Source organism: Takifugu rubripes, chromosome 7 (assembly GCF_901000725.2).
Source record: "Takifugu rubripes chromosome 7, fTakRub1.2, whole genome shotgun sequence".
NCBI classification, from domain to species: Eukaryota; Metazoa; Chordata; class Actinopteri; order Tetraodontiformes; family Tetraodontidae; genus Takifugu; species Takifugu rubripes.
The window spans coordinates 4,750,271-4,769,750 of NC_042291.1; the positions used below are offsets into that span (position 1 = coordinate 4,750,271).

Consider the following 19,480-nt stretch of genomic DNA (forward strand, 5'->3'; position numbering starts at 1 on the left):
CAGCCGTTAAAATTTTCAGACATTTAGATGATCCAGGTTTTATAAATAAAGTATTACACAAAAGAAAAAAACTGCTTCTCCTGAGCTGGACTCATTCAGAAGAGAACAAATGTCCTGACAGCTTGTTATCAATGAGCCACAGGTGTTTCTATGTTAGAATTCACCAAACAGCAGAACATCAGTTAATAATACTCATCATCTGCTCCCTGTTTAGCATCAACCAGGCACTTTAGTTGTTCCTGGTTCCTCTTCATGCGCCCCAACAGGCTCTTTATCCCTTCTGTGATCAGCAGCTCCTCTCCAGTGATCCGACCCAGTGCTGTTGTCATCTCCTCCATCACCTTCATCACAGGCTCCAATAGGACCAGATGCCAGGTCTGCAGCTCTGCCACATTCCCTATCCCACTCAGCACCCCCAGCTGATTGACAACTCTCCTCATTTTATTCTGAACATCAGCAACAACCTCCCGCCTCCCAGACAAATCTCGCAGGTTGGAGTCGGTCTGATGAATTTTGTGGTCAACATCTTGGATTTCACGTTCAGCTTTGGAGATCAAGCTCTGGAACTCCGACACTTTGTTGCGGTATTTTGTGACCTGAGATTCACAGCTGTCCACCTCACTTCTAGCTGTGTCGACGGCACCAGAGGCCTGATCCATATCTATTGCACCAGCAATAGCCACAACAGGGCCTGAAATAAATGTAAAGTAGATTCACATGACCAGATCGTGATTGTCCAAAGACGTCTTCAGTGTGTCTCACACTTGTCTTCTAGTAACTTTAGTCAAACACAAAATCACTGAACATGTTTCAAATCATCTGAAGCTTCAACTTTTATTTACTCACCAACAGCCCATCCAATGAATGGGATGGCCAGCAGACCAAGTCCTACATTCCTCATCGTCTCTGCTTCATCCCTCTTCTTTCTCATGTTCTCTAAAGTTTCTTTTGCTGATTCCAGGTTTCTCCTCTGCGTGTTCAGAGCATCTTTGTAGGTCTCCAAAGAAGACTTGTAAGAGCCCAGCTGTTTTTGTAGCTTGTCTAACTCTAACTGTTTCTCCTTTTTCAGCCTTGCTAAACGACCCTGGTCTGCAGTGAGAACCTCAGTCTGCCTGTCCAGGTCCTGGAGCTCCTCTGCAGCTATCCTCTCAGAGCTTTCTAGTTGTCGTTTCATATTTAGAATCTGTCTTCTTATATCATGAAAGGTTTGAGTGTCAGGAAGGACCATGTCTGCATGGACACTGAGGAGGATCTCTGAAACTTTATTGAAGGACTGGAGTCCACTCTTTAGTGGGATGATCACAGCCTGGGCCACTTTCCTCAGCTCCCTGTCCTGGGAACCTACAGAACTGTGAGTCCAAAAAGGAAAGCCTTAAGAACCTGGACCAACAGGGTCGACTTACCGAACACTCGACAGGACATTACGGTGTTTCAATATGTTTACATTTATATTTGTGAACCATCTATAAACCTTGTTTATGTATTTCTGCATTGGCTGATCGTTGCTGTTATTTTTCTCTTTTATGGTTTATTAGTATTTATAGTTCTGGACACCTGTGGTAGCAGGGGCAATAATTACTGTGGCACCAAAAGGCCCACCTGGGACGTAGCTGTAGGTTCGGGTAAAACAGAAGCTGAGCTGATGGTGAGCTGTTAGCTGATGCTCTCCTTCGCTCTTCACACCTCAACTCTTGGCTTTACAGTGGGTTAGTGTCAAGGTACCTTAAATGTGGAGCATCCATGTAGGTTTTTGTGCGTTAAAAAATAACTGTGTGAAATGTTGGACAATTTTGGCTCATATGCAAATGTTCTGACCTGTTTACGGACGACACACACAATCCAGCCACAACAGTATCTATTATGATTAGTGATGTCAGTGTTAACGCCTTAATTATCACGTCATTGTCGGACCTGGACTTCAGGTAGCTTCTCTTCAGCCCACATGAACAGAACTGTGGACAGCAGGACTGACAGCTGCAGCTGGTCGGACCCACAGACTTCCTGTGAGGCCGACTGTCAAAGTGAATGTATTCATTTTGACATAAGCAAGTTAATGTGATCATTTGGACAGCCCTAATTCTGACTGTTGATCAAACTGTATGATGTCTGTGTAAATTCTCAGTCATCCAGGTCATTGTATCCAAGGTAGTTTTCTCTGTCAACTGGACTGAGTTTCTTCTCTTGAAGACGTTTCGCCTTCTATCCAGAAGGCTTCTTCAGTTCTGAAACCGCTGGGGAGAGAGCTTGAAAATATATAGCCCCTGTGGACCATTTGCATGCTAATGATCCGGGTGGTCACCTGAGAGTCGTTAGCAGGGTCGTTGGTCGGGTCGTTCACCTAGTTTCTGTTGAGGTGTCTCCCCTTTGTCTGCTGGGTCACATGGTGATGAGTCACTGGGTCTCCTGGAATGGTGTGAATGTTTGTTTTGCTGTTGGAAGGAGTGGAGGACTGCATTGTATGTGGGTGATAGGAAGTGCCTCAGGCCACCACCTCTGTTCAAGGATGGTTTCTCCAATTTAACATGGATAGCTTCCTTAACCCCCCTTTCAAACCAGCGGTCTTCTCTGGCCAGTATCCTTACTTGGCTGTCCTCGAAGGAGTGCCCACTCTCCTTTAAGTGTAAGTGGACTGCTGAAACCTGGCCCGAAGAGGTGGCACGTCTGTGTTGTGCCATTCTTCTGTGGAGAGGTTGTTTGGTTTCCCCAATGTACAGTTCCTTGCATTCCTCCTGGCACTGTACAGCATAAACAACATTACTTTGTTTGGGTCTTGGTGTCTTGTCCTTTGGGTGTACTAACCTCTGTCTGAGAGTGTTGCTGGGTTTGAAATGAACCGGTATTTCGTGTTTCTGGAGGATCCTCCTAAACTTCTCTGAGACTCCAGACAGGTAGGGGATGGAAACGCTGCGACGTTTGTTTCTCTCCTCCTCTCCTTTGCTGAGGTCTCGCTTTCTTGAGGTCCTGGTGAAGGCCCAGCCTGGGTAGCCACATGTTTTGAGAGCTGTCTTAATGTGGTCCTGTTCCTTCTTTCTGCCTTGGGATGTGGTGGGTATTTCTCTGGCCCGGTGTTGGAGGGTTCTGATCACTCCCAACTTGTGTTCCAGTGGATGGTGAGAGTCAAACTGGAGGTACTGGTCAGTATGTGTAGGTTTTCTGTAGACTTTGATGGTGAGATTTCTGTCCTCAGTGATCTTGACCGCGCAGTCCAGAAAGGCCAGACTGTTTCCTTTTACATCTTCCCGGGTGAATTTTACATGTTCGTCTGTTTTGTTGAGGTGATCGGAGAAAGCTTCCAATTCTTGTGTTTGAATTTTGACCCAGGTGTCATCAACATACCTGAACCAGTGGCTTGGCGCAGTTCCTGTGAAGGATGTCAGGGCCTGGGATTCCACCTTCTCCATGTATAGATTGGCAACTATAGGGGATACTGGTGAGCCCATGGCACAGCCATGTTTCTGCCTGTAGAAGCCTTCTCTGTACTGGAAATAGGTGGTGTTCAAACACAGGTCCAGCATGGTGCAGATTTGGGCCGGTGTTAAGGTGGTTCTTTCTGTAAGGTTCTTGTCCAATAGAAGGTGCTTGTGGATGGTGTCTATGGCGCTGGCGGTGGGGATGCACGTGAAGAGTGACGTGACATCATAAGATACCATAGTCTCTTCTGGAAGTAGTGTGAGTCCAACGACTTTTTGAGCAAAGTCTTGGGAGTTTTTGATGTGGTGTGGGGTCTTGCCAACCATGGGAGACAAGATGGAGGCCAAGTATTTGGAAATGTTGTAGGTTACAGAATTGATACTGCTTACTATGGGTCTGAGAGGGGTCCCTGGTTTGTGGATCTTGGGCAATCCATAAATGCAAGGGATGGTTTCTCCTGGATATAGACGGTAGTATTGTGGTCTGTCAATGGCTTTATCCTTTTCCAGCTTCTGTAGTAAGTCTACCACCTTCTTCTTGTATGAGCTGGTGGGGTCCCGCTTGAGTTTCTCATATGTGGCGGTATCTGTCAGGAGACTGAGTATCTTGGTGTCATAGTCAGTGGTATTAAGTACGACCGTGCACCTACCTTTGTCAGCTGGTAAGATGGTGATGTTCTTGTCCTTGGCTAAGGATGCAATGGCTCTTCTTTCCTCATTCGTGATATTGGAGGTGGGAGGTTTTGCACTAGCGAGAGCGGCTGTTACCTTGAGTCTGATCTGTTCTGCTTCTGCTTCCGGGAGTTTGTTGTTTCTGATGGCAGTCTCAGTGGCTGTGATGAGTTCGACAGTCGGTACCTCTTCAGGGGTGACTGAAAAATTCAAACCTTTGGACAGCACTTCCTCCTCGGTTTGTGTGAGCTCCCTGTCTGATAGGTTTTTTACCCATTTCTCCCGTTGTGAGTCAGACAGGGATGTGTCATGGTTGGAGAAAGGGTTGGTTCCGCTGGGGTTGTGTTTTGCCAGTAGGGTGGTGAATCTTCGGATCTGACGTTCCTTGGTCCTAGTGTGTTGGTCCTGGAAACGAGTTTGGCTATTTCTTCCATTACTTCAGAAGGGTGCAGTAGGTGTAGTTCCTCCCTTCTTTCGTCTAACTTAGCTTCCAGGGTGTTTATGGTAAAGTGGATTTGTCTGATCCTTTCATTGAGTAAGCGTTTTTCCGTCATGTGAAGAATTACCTGGGCTCTGTGTCCTTTTACTGTTGATCTGATGCGTAGACAGGTGGGAGTCATCTTCTGCTGTCGACATCTGAGGTTGTAGCGGAGGTGGTTCTTAAAGTCCGCTAACTTCTTGGCTGTTTTCTCAAGCTCTCGCACCAACCGAAGGGTATCTTTCCCAAAATGTGATGCAAGATGCAAAGGACAAGACACCAAGACCCAAACAAAGTAATGTTGTTTATGCTGTACAGTGCCAGGAGGAATGCAAGGAAGAAGAGAAGACCGCTGGTTTGAAAGGGGGGTTAAGGAAGCTATCCATGTTAAATTGGAGAAACCATCCTTGAACAGAGGTGGTGGCCTGAGGCACTTCCTATCACCCACATACAATGCAGTCCTCCACTCCTTCCAACAGCAAAACAAACATTCACACCATTCCAGGAGACCCAGTGACTCATCACCATGTGACCCAGCAGACAAAGGGGAGACACCTCAACAGAAACTAGGTGAACGACCCGACCAACGACCCTGCTAACGACTCTCAGGTGACCACCCGGATCATTAGCATGCAAATGGTCCACAGGGGCTATATATTTTCAAGCTCTCTCCCCAGCGGTTTCAGAACTGAAGAAGCCTTCTGGATAGAAGGCGAAACGTCTTCAAGAGAAGAAACCCAGTCCAGTTGACAGAGAAAACTACCTTGGATCAAACTGTATGTAAACTGTGAAGTCTTGTGGTTGTGATACATACCTACAGGAAATATTCCAAGCCATGATCACACTAGACTGAAAGATGGAGACCTAAATATTAAAGAAAAAAGAAAAAGCTCATTATGACAAACACCTTTCACTGCCTCAGTCTAGCTTACTCATCGCCCGAACTACACTTTCACCAATATGAAGTTGTTCTCCTCAAATATACATGAGTTCAATGTAGTGGAAGCATGATGAATGAAACCATCCATGCAGTGTCTGCCACTGAGTACTGGAGTACATCCCAGGAATGATAACTGGGACTTTTACAGATAACTCAGAATGTCCTCATATCTCCTATTTTCTTTGTGTCCAGCATTTGAAAATTGCATGAATCAAAATTCATACTGCACAGAAAGAAGAGATGTTTGACTTCTCTTTGACCTTATGGTTCTTGTAGAAGTGATGTCTTTTAATATGATGTTATTTTTGAGGTGTTTCATTTGATCTGATAAATTCCTCCAGCTAAACAGAGGGCACGGTTACATACTGTACATGTGCTAGTTTAGGAAGTACCATCACAAATAAAGACATTTATCTGACACATCAATCCTTACAGCAGTCATGGGCAGAAGGAGACAAGACAACAGTTCAGTCTAAACAGGAGACCTTTATTTACTGCCGTCACAGAATAAACATCAATGCTACTGTCAGCAAAAGCACCAAAGCAGTCAGCGTTCCTCAGGACCTTCACCATGAGCAGTCTAATAATAACAACACACATTACCAACACTAAGTACTAATTCTGACTAATAACTATAATAACACGCATGTTGCATCCCAGGTTTCATTAAAGAAACTAAGCAGGTCAGAAATTACTTGGACACTTGTTCTTTCACCATTGAGTTTTACTGTGATCTTTTTATTGGCCACCACATGGTCCGTCTGATAGGAGATGATGATGTAGAGCTTTAGTCCACTTCATATCTGTGATCGTTCTCCAGTCTGGTCTCATGCTGTGCGCACCTCCTTGAGTCCTGCGTCCACATCACTCTATTAAGAGTGTTTTCTTTGTGTGAAGGTCAACAAACAGGGTCTTCAGAAGATCAGAACAGTAAGTGAATCCATGCAAAGGTGATGCATCAGAGATTTTGTGAGATCAATCCGATTTAAAACCCCAATCTGAAGAAGACAACAGCTCAGCATAAAAACAGGACTCACAGATCAAATGTGATCACTCACATTCTACTGTCAGACTGGCGTCGTCTCTTCAACCAGGTTTGGTTTTTTTTGGCTGTGCCTTGATGATTTTCTCCCAAGGTCTCACTTTTGTGGAGGGCAGATTAAAACATGAGTCCCAAAACTAGTTTACAAACTTTGACCAAGTCTTCTTGCACATGTTTGTAAGTAATTAGCATCAAAAAGCAGTTGTGTAGTATCTTTTGCTCAAAGCGCTGATGTGACGACAGTTTAATTATTCTAAATCGTGTTGAATTAGCAGTAGTCCTCCTGTCCTTCAAAGCCAGCCTGGACAATTTCTTTAATCCTCTCAGTCTCCTGGGGTGGGGCAGCAGGAAGAATGGCCTTCAGTTCACACTCGATTTTCTCCATTCTTGCATCGGTCTTCCTCTCAAAGTCTTTTTTGTTCTTGATCACCAGCTGCAGAATACCTCTCTGAGCGTCCTGGCAGGACTGCTGCAGCATGGCGCGCTCTTGATGGAACTCAGGTCTGTCCTTATCCATGGCCATGAGCCTGCCCAGGCTGCTCACTCTGTCCATCAGGTACTTGCTGGACACCTCAGTGTACGTCCCTGAGATCATGTGGACCAGGCTGGCAACGTTGGAGGCTTGGAAGGCTTGGTTGTACAGGAGGTCTTTTGTGAAGAGCTTGTCGTTGTAAGAAAGTTTCTTTGAGTCATCACATGTAGTAACAAAGTTTTTCAGGGTCTTGCTGAGGCTGGTTTTGACAATGTTGGAGACCATCTGGAAGAAGCGAACCATCTTCTCCCATTGCTCTTTGACCCTGCCCATGGCGTCCAGACCCTTGACCAGCATTTTGATGGTGGTGTCAAAGTCAATCTCTTTGATGTTGCATTTTTGCATCTCACACAGAATCTCAGTCAGTTCCCTTTCATTCTTCTCCATGTTCTCCACACTCTTTTGATAGGAGTCACGCGTTTGTTTGAGTTGTTCTCTGCTCAGCTCAATCTTGTAACGAGCATTTTCAGAAGCTGTCTGACCGGCTGATTTGTGTTCTGAGTTGTTCTCCGTCTTGAACATCATTGGTGGTTTGGGGGTCAGAGCAGGAGTACCTGAAATTTTCTTGCTCTTGGAGTCAAAAGCAAGTGAATCTTCATGCAACTTTTTGATGCTTTTAACCATCTTTTTGGTCTGCTTGTCATTCCACTTGTGTTCTGGAGAATACATGTTCATCTCTTCACAAATGTTGATGCCACGCTCACAGATGGACAGTGCTCTGTCACATAGTTTCTCCTCTGGTAACGTTTTCAGTTCCCCAGTGATCCTTTCAAATTGCTCTTCAATCCAGTTAGCCTTGGAACACCTTTTATTTTTCTGATCGTACAGGTCCTTCCAGTCTATTTCTCCATTTTTGACGAACCCTTTTAGAAGCCCTGCCAGTTTCAGAATCTCCTCAGATTTGCTGCAGACTCTTATTTGTGCAATCTCATCAACCTTTGTATCACTGTCATTTAGGGTTGTGGGTGATCCACCTGCTCCCCCAGATGAGTTACTTGTTCTGGAAACGAATCCATTCAGTATTCCTGTTACTGCTGAGGAGATTCCTTCCACGAAATCCATGGCGATCATCTCCCACCCGGTGGGAATGGAATTCATGGCGCTGTTGAATGCCTCTTGTGCTCCTTCCATCTCCTTTTCCAAGTCCTCCATTGCTTTCTTGGACCGTTCATTCAGCTGCTTGGCTGTCTTCTCTTTCATTTTAGTTTCCTCTAGCTTCATCTTCACCTTTTCAAGCTCTTCTCCATAGAAATGTTTAGCATTGACACAGGCCTCCAGCAGCTCCTGGATTAAGCAGATGACATCAAGGTACTTCTTTTCAACACCTTCTGCCAATATCACACACTCCTCTGCTATGTCACGGATGTTGTCCAGCTGGTTTGGCAGAAGAGTTTTGACCACATCATCACTGCCGTTAAAGAGAACATTGACTGCCGCCTTCATGTAATCAGGAACTGTTCCCGTGTGAATACGGATTTGATCCATGTTCTTGTGGGCCTCATTAAAAGCCTGCCAGCCTGAGTTACACACTTGCATCAGACAGGCTCTGAAGGAGTTTGGGTACTTGATGTACTTGAAACCTCCTTCTGGGCGGTTCTCATTGATGGAGAAATCTTCACAGGAGGAGATGAACACCAACTCCCCCATTATAGCAATAGAGAGAGGAGCAGGGGTCAGGTATTCCTCCCAGTTTGCATTGGGCTGCATCAGCATTTTGGTGGTCTCCCGCATCTCTGCTGCAGTGGTGAGACTTTGAGTGGTCTTTACGATCTGGTTGGCCATGTTTCGATACTGGAGAGAAAGGACAGGACAGAGGATTTCAAGTACTTTTCTACTCTGATGAAATATTCAAAGTTAACTGCTAAATCTACAGCAAAACTACTCTGAATGTAAGAAGAGAAGAGTTCCCCTTATGTCAAGAAGACAGTGGCTTAGCAACCTGGTTTGCATAGATCAAGATTTGCACTCCCCTGGTCTGAAAGACACTGCATGAGATTTTAGTTACAGAATCCCTTTGGATTGATGCCGTTGCAGCTCAGAATCAACCTGATCACCTTAATTTGCTGTTTGCCAAATCTTCTACTATCTTTCCTGTCATTTTGTCATGTGTGAAGCAGATGCCCAATCTGTCTATTCAGCAGACTTTAGTTGAGTTTCAAAGACGATCAAGAGAAATCAAGAACCTCACAAACCCTAAAGCTGTTCTCACTGCAATAGTTTACTTTCTTTTTTTATAAAATTACCAAAAAAAACCCCTCAAATTCTGTGTTCTTTTCATCATTCTGGGATGCTGATTGTGGTTTTTTTCTTGCTAAATATTTATTAAATGCAGTGCATTTAACATGTTTCAAGAAAATGAAAGAAATGTCTGGAATCACTTTATATCAATACATCATCAACCATAGTAACAACAAAAACCATCATCACAAGTATCAAAAATTAGGAACAGAAATCTCCACTCCAGTCCTGTAGGTGGAGATAATGTGCTCCAAAGGTTATTATCAACAGCTATTGTGAGGTAAACTAACCTAAAGTCCATATGTGATTATAAAATGGGTAACCACTCAACTTTCCACTTTGCTAAAGCAACGGTTAGATGTTAAATACATAAAAACGTGCATTTAACGTGTTTCATGAAAATCAAAGAAGTGTCTGGAATCACTTTATATCAATATATCATCAACAATAGTGACAAAAAGAATGAGTCATATGTCCCACGAAATAAAACTGGAAATGATGTTGATCAACCAATAAAATAGTTTTCACACTCAGAAGAGGTGTAGAGCGCACCGATGGTGATTTTGCTCTATTTCTCCAGGCTGTGATGTGTGCGTATCGTAGCCATAGAACTAGAAATGTGGCTAGTTGGATGACATATTGGAGCCGTATGGCATTTGGTGCTTGGTAAGTTTATAAACCCATGTAGCCCAGGACCTACAGTTTGCAAATGTGTAACATGGCTATATTCTTTCCTGCTTAGCGTCTTGCTTCAGGGTGTCAGACTGGAAACCTGTCAACTCCCAGGATTGGAGAGAATTTCACAGGAAAGAATTCTGGGAGTTGGCACTTGGCAAGCTCATAATTGGCACAAACAGGGCCGCCCCTCCCTTTATGAAGAACTTGCACTGTGCAGGGCTCACGATTGAGAGTCTCCATTTTGCACAATATGCGCAATGTGTCTGACTGATGTGTCTCACCGCTACACAATTTGAGATGCACAATGAGCACCATTAAGTGTGAGGCAAAAGAAACAACATCTTTAATCGGCCACCACAAACATGTAATGATGAGTGACAAAACTTAATAAAGGTTTAGTTGATTTTAATGGAGGAATATAGCTACTTGGGAAACTTCACCCAATATTATATGAGGAAACAATGATGACTAAATCTACTGGAAACACGTTAAAGTGAGGTTGCTATTCTCTTAAATATGTTAGTCTGCCATCAGCTCTGTGACTAAAATGGTAAATAAATAACATTTGTGCTGATTTAGATAAAATGCTGAAGTTAAACATTTGCATTTGGTATTTGTCACTTACATTGACAAAGGATCCAGAAGATCAAGACTTTCACTGAATTCTGTTGATCCTCCATTTGTTTGATTAAAGTATTGTTAAAAGCTTTACACTGATTTTATCTATATAGAAACATAGATACCAAAGGTTCAAATACAGGTACTATGTGATCAGGTAGGTCACATGATCCAGCTAAATGTCATGTAAACACAATAAAACTACTTCCTCACTGGTGCTCTTTCCTAATCTGTTTAAATTTACTTTTCAGTATCAGGTAAGTCTGAATATATGTGTGTCCTTTAGAAAAGCAGAGTTTAAATATTTGTTATTTATTGCTAAACATGGGCTTTTTGAACATTTTGTTATGTATTTTGTAAATGCGGAATCTTTTCAAATGCAGTTTGTGTCGAGGATTTTCTTCGTCTCGGGGTTGTGGTCTGCTGACGTCATATAAGCAGGTCCGGTTAATTTTTATACTGTCCAATCACCGATTAGCAATCGCCGCGTCACCAGCCCGTAGCTCCTCCCTCAACCGGCCCAGATGCAGGAGACGGAGACGATAAAAGTGAAACGTTATCTCTGAAAGACGCCTCCCAACGTACTCGTATCCATAACTGTTTCTCAGCGACTTGATTGTTGCCTTGGGGCTTTATTACCACATACATATTTCCAGTAGCATTAGCTGCGTAGCAATAACGTGACGCAGCTTCTTGTCAATCGTGTTTTTTCGGGTTATGTTGGCGTGTTTGGACCCATTCAGGATTATCAATCAGTTTGTTGGGTTGTGAGTGCAATAAACAGATTACCTGAGCAGCGATCTTGTAGCCGAGTTTAATCTGTGGAATGCAGCACAGAAAGAGACGGTGGGTGAGAACAAAGCTTTGCATTCAGCGGTTTGAGCGCAACATCGGTGGGAAAAATCTAAAGGAAACGAGTTGTGTCCCAGAGAAGAGTTCATAGCGACAAGAGGAATTAGACCAACATGTGTGATCATAAAGTGATCTGTAGTCTGATATGAATCTGATCTTTTACCTTTCCTGTGTGGAGAAGCAGGACTCTGTGGCAGCTGAAGCAGAAGTGGACTCAGTGGTCCCGACAGACCCTTAAATAGGGTGTTTTTAGTTTTGGTTTCGAAATGACGGGCAATATATGAACAAATGGGCAGGATTTGTGAGGGGGACAACCAGACATGAGGTTTATGGTTATCTTTATCTTCAAGTGACCTTGAGCACAATAAAGCATGTGGCTCTATATGACATGAGAGATCATCAGCTTCCACTGATATTTGCTTCATGGAATACTTTAGTCATTTCATATTTGTTTGCTTAAATCATTGAAAAATTCATCTTAATCGGGCATCTGCTGCTTTCAATGAAACAATCTTTCAGCTACAGTATTTGTCCTCCTGGTTCCCCATGTGCTCTTTTAGAAAGTGAAAGAATCTGAACTGCTTTGTCCTGGTCCACCATGTGCTCTTTTAGAAAGTGAAAGAATCCTAAATGCTTTCAGTTTTAGAAGATTAAATTAGAGTAGCACATTTCTCTATGAGAATCTTTTCTGACTTTTGCATTTTCCACCTTTCTTGACATTTGAATTGATCAGTGTTCAGCTCTTCCTGTTATCAAACATCGAGTATTGATTTAATCCAGGGTTGTCCAAACTTTTATACCGAGGGCCCCATACATAAAAATATAGGAGGGGCTGGGCCACTTACTAGAAATTAGGTATATAGCTTTAACTTTAGTGTATTAAAGTTAGAAAAATCAATTAAAAGTGGTCAAATATGTTATATCGTTGAATGTAATTAAAGACAAAACTGCCTTCATCACAGCTTTCCATAAATGGATCTTTATTGAGTTATTCAGAAAAAGAATACAAATATAGGAAAATGGTGCGCAAAAGCAGGGTTTTCCTTTTTGGTGGAGCAACTGCCTTGATGCCAACAGTAGCTTTTCCTGTTTTAAAACTAAGAGGTGCAATACACTCAAGCAAAAGTTGAAGTGCGGGCCATATTCTATTCTATTTATAAAATGTCTTGCAAACCAATTAAAAATGGACGAAGGGCCGCCGTTGGCCCGCGGGCCGTAGTTTGGACACCCCTGATTTAACCAGAAGGTGAATAGGAATGATATATTCTCCTGCTGGGTTCAACTTTTAAACCATTAGATTCTCATTTTAAACATGTTCAGCATGAACTTTAGTACATGTAAACCACAAGTGAACAAATCATTAATTCTTTATGACTTTAACTGCTGATACTTTAAAATGTGGGTCAAGTAGTTGTGAAGAAGCAGACCTGCAGGACTCACCTGACGACAGTGGTGAACCTTTGAGCCATCAGCTCAGGTGAACTGGGTGACCTCCACCTGGACTTTGTCCAGTTTAATATGTGAAACAACAACAGAGTTTAAAAATAATAATCATAGATAAAGAGTCTGATGGTTATTTATGACTGAGTAAATAACGAGACCAAAAACTGATTAATTTCTTTAATGATTTTATTTGCACGTCCAATTAGTGTAAACAAACCTAGTACTTAGCATCCAGGTGTACAGCAGAGGGCGCCTAAACACAGTAGAGCTCCAAGGACAATCACAGAGAGGAAAAGGGCAAACATCCTGTCTGTACAGGTGCTGAGCAGCTCACATCTTCAGCCTGGCAGACATGAACCTTGCACTAATAAATAATCTGTCACATGATCGGATAGAACGTAGAGTAACTCCATTAAATGTGCTTTTACATCAAAGTGTTGAACAGATTATTTGTTCACTGTCAGCTACTGGGAAACGGCCCCACCACATGGCGATCTGACCTGGAGCTCCAGAGGTATCAGCAGTTCTAGGACCCCCTGGTTGACACATATCTCTAGGTTGTAAACCGTGTACATGGCACCAATTTGTCACAACTTACTGAAAAGTTTCACTAATTTATTAAGCTTCATCTCTGCATCACTATGGAAATCTCCAACTGTGTGAAAACAGATCCACTTTGTCTCTTATTGTGGATTAAACTGATCACAAGTCTTTATGTCTCCTACATGTGACATCTCTGGGTTTTAAGGTAAAATGTACTGGAATATTCTGTGGATTTATTTAAGGACTGGGAGTTCGAATTGTGGCATCAACTATCCAGAATAGATTCTTAGGAGGGGCCATTAACACTACCAGGACACTGGTCCTATTTGGTGTTAATGTGTCGCACTCTACTGTTTGGATGAAGTTAGGAACATCTGATCATAAAGCAAACAGGGAAGTCTCATTTGGAAGAACATATTCAGCCTTTATCATGAAATCAATGAAATTTTCAGACATTTAGATGATTCAGGTTTTATAAACAGACTATTACACAAAAGAAAAAACTGCTTCTTCTGAGCTGGACTCATTCAGAAGAAGACAAATGTCCTGACAACCGTCGGCAAGTAAAACCATCATCTTCATTCACCAGACTTCATTGTAGTGTCTCACCTTCTTTCTTGGCCAGACGTGCTGGTAGCTGTGTGTTTGTATGGAACCTGAAATATTTTGATGTGATCACATGATGTTCTGAAACACCCAGTGTTCTTATGTCAAAGTGCTGTCTATAAGACGGAACACCTTAGGGAGTCTAAATGGAAGGTTTTGTCATCAACATTTGCGACTCATTGGCCATTGAAGGACATTCTAAAATACACAAATTTACTTAAATGTTTGACTCTCTCTTTCACTCATTAAAATGAAACATTTCAAGATTATTTATATCTTAGTGTGATTATGCAATATCATATAAGGAAAGATTTTTGTTTTATATATATATTTTCTACTTTAAATCCCACATTGAGTGGTGCTTTTAGCATGAGCTGCTAAGCATTAACCTGACACACCTGTATGTCAGTCGTGTTTTTTCGGCGTTTATAGGTGTGTTTGGACCCAGTTGGGATTATCAATCAGTTTGTTGGGTTGTGTGTAATAAAATTAGATTACCTGAGCAGCGATCTTGTGGCTGAGTTTAATTTGTGGAATGCAGCACAGAAAGAGCAGGTGGGTGAGAAAAAAGCTTTGCATTCATTTGGTTTGAGCACAACATCGGTGGGAAAATGAAAGGAAATGAGTTGTGTCCCAGAGAAGAATAGAGACAAGAGGAATTAGACCTAAATTTTTGATCATAAATTGATCTGTAGTCTGTTCTAAATCTGATCTCTTACCTTTTCTGTGTGGAGAAGCAGAACTGTGTGGCAGCTGAAGCACAAGTGGACTCACTGCTCTTGACAGACCCTTAAATATCCTATATGTTAATGAGGAGGGCTTGTGAAGGGACCAGATGGTGTGAAGATCAAATCTATCAACTCTGAGGTGAAAGTCTGTTCCACATTTTAACATTTGAACAGTTTACACCTTTGTCTGCATTAAAATTCTTATAGATTTAAAGTGTTGAGAAAAGACAGAAGTTGCTGTGAGCATTGGAAAGAGTAGGGTGGTCCGCTGGCAGGACACTGGTGTCCACTGGTGTCCACTGGTGGTCCGCTGGCAGGACACTGGTGTCCACTGGTGTCCACTGGTGGTCCGCTGGCAGGACACTGGTGGGACACTGGCAGGATAATGTTGGTCCAGTGGTGGGACACTGGTGGTCCACTGGCAGGATAGTGGTAGGACACTGGTGGGGTAATGTTGGTCCAGTGGTGGGACACTGGTGGTCCACTGGTGGGATAGTGGTAGGACACTGGTGGTCCACTGGCAGGATAGTGGTGTCCAGTGGTGGGACACTGGTGGTCCGCTGGCAGGACACTGGTGTCCACTGGTGGGACTCTGGTTGTCCACTGGCAGGATAATGTTGGTCCAGTGGTGAGACACTGGTGGTCCACTGGCAGGACACTGGTGGTCCACTGGTGGGATAGTGGTAGGACACTGGTGGTCCGCTGGCAGGACACTAGTGTCCAGTGGTGGGACACTGGTGGTCCGCTGGCAGGACACTGGTGTCCACTGGTGGGACTCTGGTTGTCCACTGGCAGGATAATGTTGGTCCAGTGGTGAGACACTGGTGGTCCGCTGTCAGGACACTGGTGGGACACTTGCAGGATACTGGCTTTTAGTGGAACTGCTGGGAGGGGGACTAACTGACCTGTCGAGGGTTGAGATAGTGACGGACGGAGGACGGACAGACAGACAGACAGACAGACAGACATACATACATGCCTGTTCTTCCTCCAGGTTTTTAAACTTCTTTCACTCACTCTTTGTTAGATTGTTTTGTGCTCATTCCAGACCTTCCAGCATTGATTCTTGGACTGATTTCTCTGTATTGAACATTCCCGTTCCTGGCCTGCCTGTTCTTTCCCCGTTCTGGAAAATTGCCTTATTTTTATCGCCTTAAGTCTCTGCCTGCTCCCTGTCTGCTACTGTCGGCCTGAGTTTTCCACATTCTTGGTCATTCTTGGTCGTCTTGGTATTATTATCAAACAGTGGACTTACTTCCGGAATGACTTTGGTGCGAGCTCTCATTACAAACTGAAACTGCTTTTGAATAAAATAACATTTCCTGCTAAGTGCTCCTCCGTTGTTTATGTGCTGCATCTGGGTCCAGTTTCTACCTGTGACCGATGGATGATAGATTGATAAATAGAGTGATGAAGAGGGAGGAAGCTGCTCCTGAGCCTTGATGTCTGGGGTCTTTTTATACTTTTATACAAAACTGGAACGATTAAACTGTTGGTATAAAAATCTCTTTACTGTGTTTGCTTTGTGTTTCTCTGCCATATGTTGATTGGTGGATCCACAAGTGGTAAATGTGTATCTGGGTATAGGTCACCATCGGACACCCCAGCCCAACCAACATCGTCAGAGTTCTGACGGTGTGATCACACCTCGCTAAAGCTGATGCACCCAGTGTTATTAGCTACAAGTGCAGTGAGTCTTATTCATGTGAAGGGAGTCACAGAGAGGCAGAAGCAGTTTTTAACTTGCTTTAGGCAGGTTTGACTAATAAAGAGGAAAAGTGGAAGAAATAAGATAATTTGTTTGGACTCATGACTCAGATGACAGAATCATTCTCAAAGTGGGGTTAGCTCAATCAGTGTTTTTGGATGACAAACTCCCCATTATCCCGTATCCTCTAAGTTTGTCCCATAGGTTGATTCTGTGGTCTGAGGTGTGTTAATAGGGAATTATTCCTCATAATTGAGTCCAAAAACAGCTGGGCTGACAATTGTAAATATTAAACCCTTCAATATTTTGACCTACAATCTCCATGTGTGGTAAAAGCTGACGACCCCTGAGTCAGGACTGAATTGACAGGTGGACCAAATGTAGCCAATCAAGACACAAGCTGACTGAGGACTAAGGAAGCAGCCGTAAATAAAAACAAGCATGTTCCTGCTGCCTCCAGGATTTCCTCCAGTCTTTGTATTTGTAGTTTGGGATTTTTCCATTAAAAACGGTCCCAAGACCACCATCATTCTCTCTTCTATGTCTTCTTCTATATTATGTGTTATATTTTCCATCTGTTACTTTGTTTCTTCTTCTTCATGTTTGTTTGGTGATATGTGATCATTGAGATTTCTGGCTTGGAGGATAAGATTCTAGATCAGTAGTGGGACAGAATCTGTGCTGGGATTATCAGAGCAAAACTGTCTGATGTTTTATTTTTTACAAAATATCTCTTAATATCTACAAAAAATCCTTATGTTTGAACCCTACTTTCGTAAGGTAATCCCCCCAATGGCACAATCCTGGATTGCTGAACTAATCTACCAGAAGATGGACAAAAAGGTGTGTTCAGGACAAGGTCAGCAGTGTTCTTGGCTGTAGAAGGCAGCTATCTGAAGAAGGCCATTCTTCTGACCCAGCTCTCATACTGACAATGACCTTTCTCATGGGCTCAATAGGTGTCTCATGGCATCAAAACTTCTGTTCAAGAGTCCTGTGGGATCAGATCCCCATTGGAAAATGCCACCCACAGCTGTGAGAGAGTGATGTGAACCCCTGTCAGATGGCAGAATATGGAACGGTCAAATGGTGGCTTGAGGAACCTCTGAGAAGTGATGATCTCATGGGGGAGAAGATGCAGAGTGACGAAGATCCTGGCTTAATTTGAGCTTAATTTGGGACAATTTACAGCCCGGGCTGATGGGCAGATTGGGATGGATACACAAATGCAGACAGTAGGCAGCAGGAATGGCGAGGCTGGCTATGGTGTTCATACCAGATAATCAGCCTGGGCAGGACAAACTCCACAGGTGGGTGTCAGTAAATGTTGCATCTGGTGAATATGCACTATTTAGGAGGTCTTTATTGATATTGACTTGCTGCTAAGATTATCTCATTGATTGGTAATTGATCAATCATTTTAGTGCCAAAACAAATCTGCAAATTGGAAGAAAAGTTCTGGAGTAGTCTCATATTTTGTTTTTCCTCTGTTCTTTTGGACTTTGGTTGTTTTATCTCCAACAGTCCTCACGATGCTCACTCAACCACAGTCTCCTTCTTGAAGGTTCTGATCTCTGAATGAAATTCGTCATGGGCCAGTGGCATCCAGACGTTTGGATAGAAATCAGGTGAGAAAAAGTATCAGGAGACACATGGATGGAAAAGATCCAATTGGTTGCAAGATTATTGTTGCCCAACCAGGACAAGTTCAACTCAGATAAATGTGGATAAGGGTTACAGGTTGAAATGTGATGCGTTTGTTTAGTGTTAGAGTCACAACTGTGATTGGTTTCTTGGAACAGGAAATGAATAAATCCAGTTTATTAAACCTCATGTTATAACAGAATCCAAAATACTAAGCATTTATCCGAAAATGCAGACAGGAGAAAATGCTAGCAGAAGAAAAGGTTTTTTCACAGTATTTACTGTCACAGCCCCATTCCCCCAGGTCCCTCCTGTCCCTCTGCCCCAGTAATTCTCAACTCTCCCTGCCTCTGCTCCACTCTACCTGCCTCTGCTCCACTCTACCTGCCTCTGCTCCACTCTACCTGCCTCTGCTCCACTCTCACTGCCTCTGCTCCACTCTACCTGCCTCTGCTCCACTCTACCTGCCTCTGCTCCACTCTACCTGCCTCTGCTCCACTCTCCCTGCCTCTGCTCCACTCCACCTGCCTCTGCTCCACTCCACCTGCCTCTGCTCCACTCCACCTGCCTCTGCTCCACTCTCCCTGCCCCTGCTCCACTCCACCTGCCTCTGCTCCACTCCACCTGCCTCTGCTCCACTCTCCCTGCCCCTGCTCCACTCCACCTGCCTCTGCTCCACTCCACCTGCCTCTGCTCCACTCCACCTGCCTCTGCTCCACTCTCCCTGCCCCTGCTCCACTCTACCTGCCCCTGCTTATAAGCCTCCCCTGCACTCTCAGTCTTTGCCAGGTTGTTCTTCTGCGTTTCCATGCAATACACTCCAGCACTTATCTGCCTGACGTCCTGTTGCTGAACCTGTTTGCCCCTGACCTGCCTGCACCGCCTGTCTCCCGGTTAACTCCCCAGTAGTGATGTCCAAATGAGGCTTCATGAGGCTTTGAACCCTATTGGACCATTGTGTTGAAAATTGGTTCATTACTCGAAGCTTCAATCATTTCGAACGCGGGGGTCGTCTGCTAGTGCATTGGTTGTACTGCAGCCATGCAAAAGGTTGATGACCCAGCAAGCGTGCGCTTTTGATGTTTTATTATTATTATTATTATTATTATATATATTTTAGGAACAGATGGGGGGTATGGGCCTAAGGTGCTTGGGTGAACTGGTGTGCTTATGCATTTTTATTTAAAAACAACAGTTTCTCCACAGTCGAGGGTTTGAGGCAGTTTCTCTTTTTTGAAACTATTTCCCCAGCTTTAGAAAACACCATCTCGCAGGGCACAGAGGATGCTGGTGTTGCGAGGTACTGGTTTGCCAGGTGGTACAGGTTTGGGTATAGGGCTTTGTTTGT

At 43.6% G+C, this 19,480-nt stretch overlaps 1 protein-coding gene and 1 long non-coding RNA gene across 4 annotated transcripts; one reads left to right on the plus strand and one right to left on the minus strand.

Annotated features, from left to right (window-relative positions):
* Positions 1-5,966: 5,966 nt before the first annotated feature.
* LOC115250435 (uncharacterized) lies at positions 5,967-11,689 on the minus strand. 3 transcript variants are annotated; one of them, XM_029839013.1, is made up of 3 exons: positions 11,624-11,689; positions 11,398-11,427; positions 5,967-8,865 (listed from the first exon to the last, which is right to left on the minus strand). In XM_029839013.1, the coding sequence occupies exon 3, from the start codon at positions 8,854-8,856 to the stop codon at positions 6,811-6,813; it is 2,046 nt and encodes a 681-aa protein (XP_029694873.1). In that variant the 5' UTR covers positions 8,857-8,865; positions 11,398-11,427; positions 11,624-11,689; the 3' UTR covers positions 5,967-6,810. The 3 variants fall into 3 exon arrangements, with proteins under 3 accessions (XP_029694873.1, XP_029694874.1, XP_029694875.1); XM_029839014.1 differs by lacking the exon at positions 11,398-11,427 and having other exon boundaries at positions 11,624-11,660; XM_029839015.1 differs by lacking the exons at positions 11,398-11,427; positions 11,624-11,689 and adding an exon at positions 8,957-9,149.
* A 5,586-nt stretch (positions 11,690-17,275) lies between these two features.
* Positions 17,276-18,116, plus strand: LOC115250446 (uncharacterized). The gene is made up of 3 exons (XR_003888997.1): positions 17,276-17,331; positions 17,448-17,798; positions 18,013-18,116. It is a non-coding gene; the product is annotated as an uncharacterized lncRNA (long non-coding RNA).
* Positions 18,117-19,480: the final 1,364 nt, after the last annotated feature.

Coding starts and splice junctions, on each gene's coding strand:
- LOC115250435 (XM_029839013.1), bottom strand. CDS start 8,856: ATGGCCAACCAGATCGTAAAGACCACTCAAAGTCTCACCACTGCAGCA.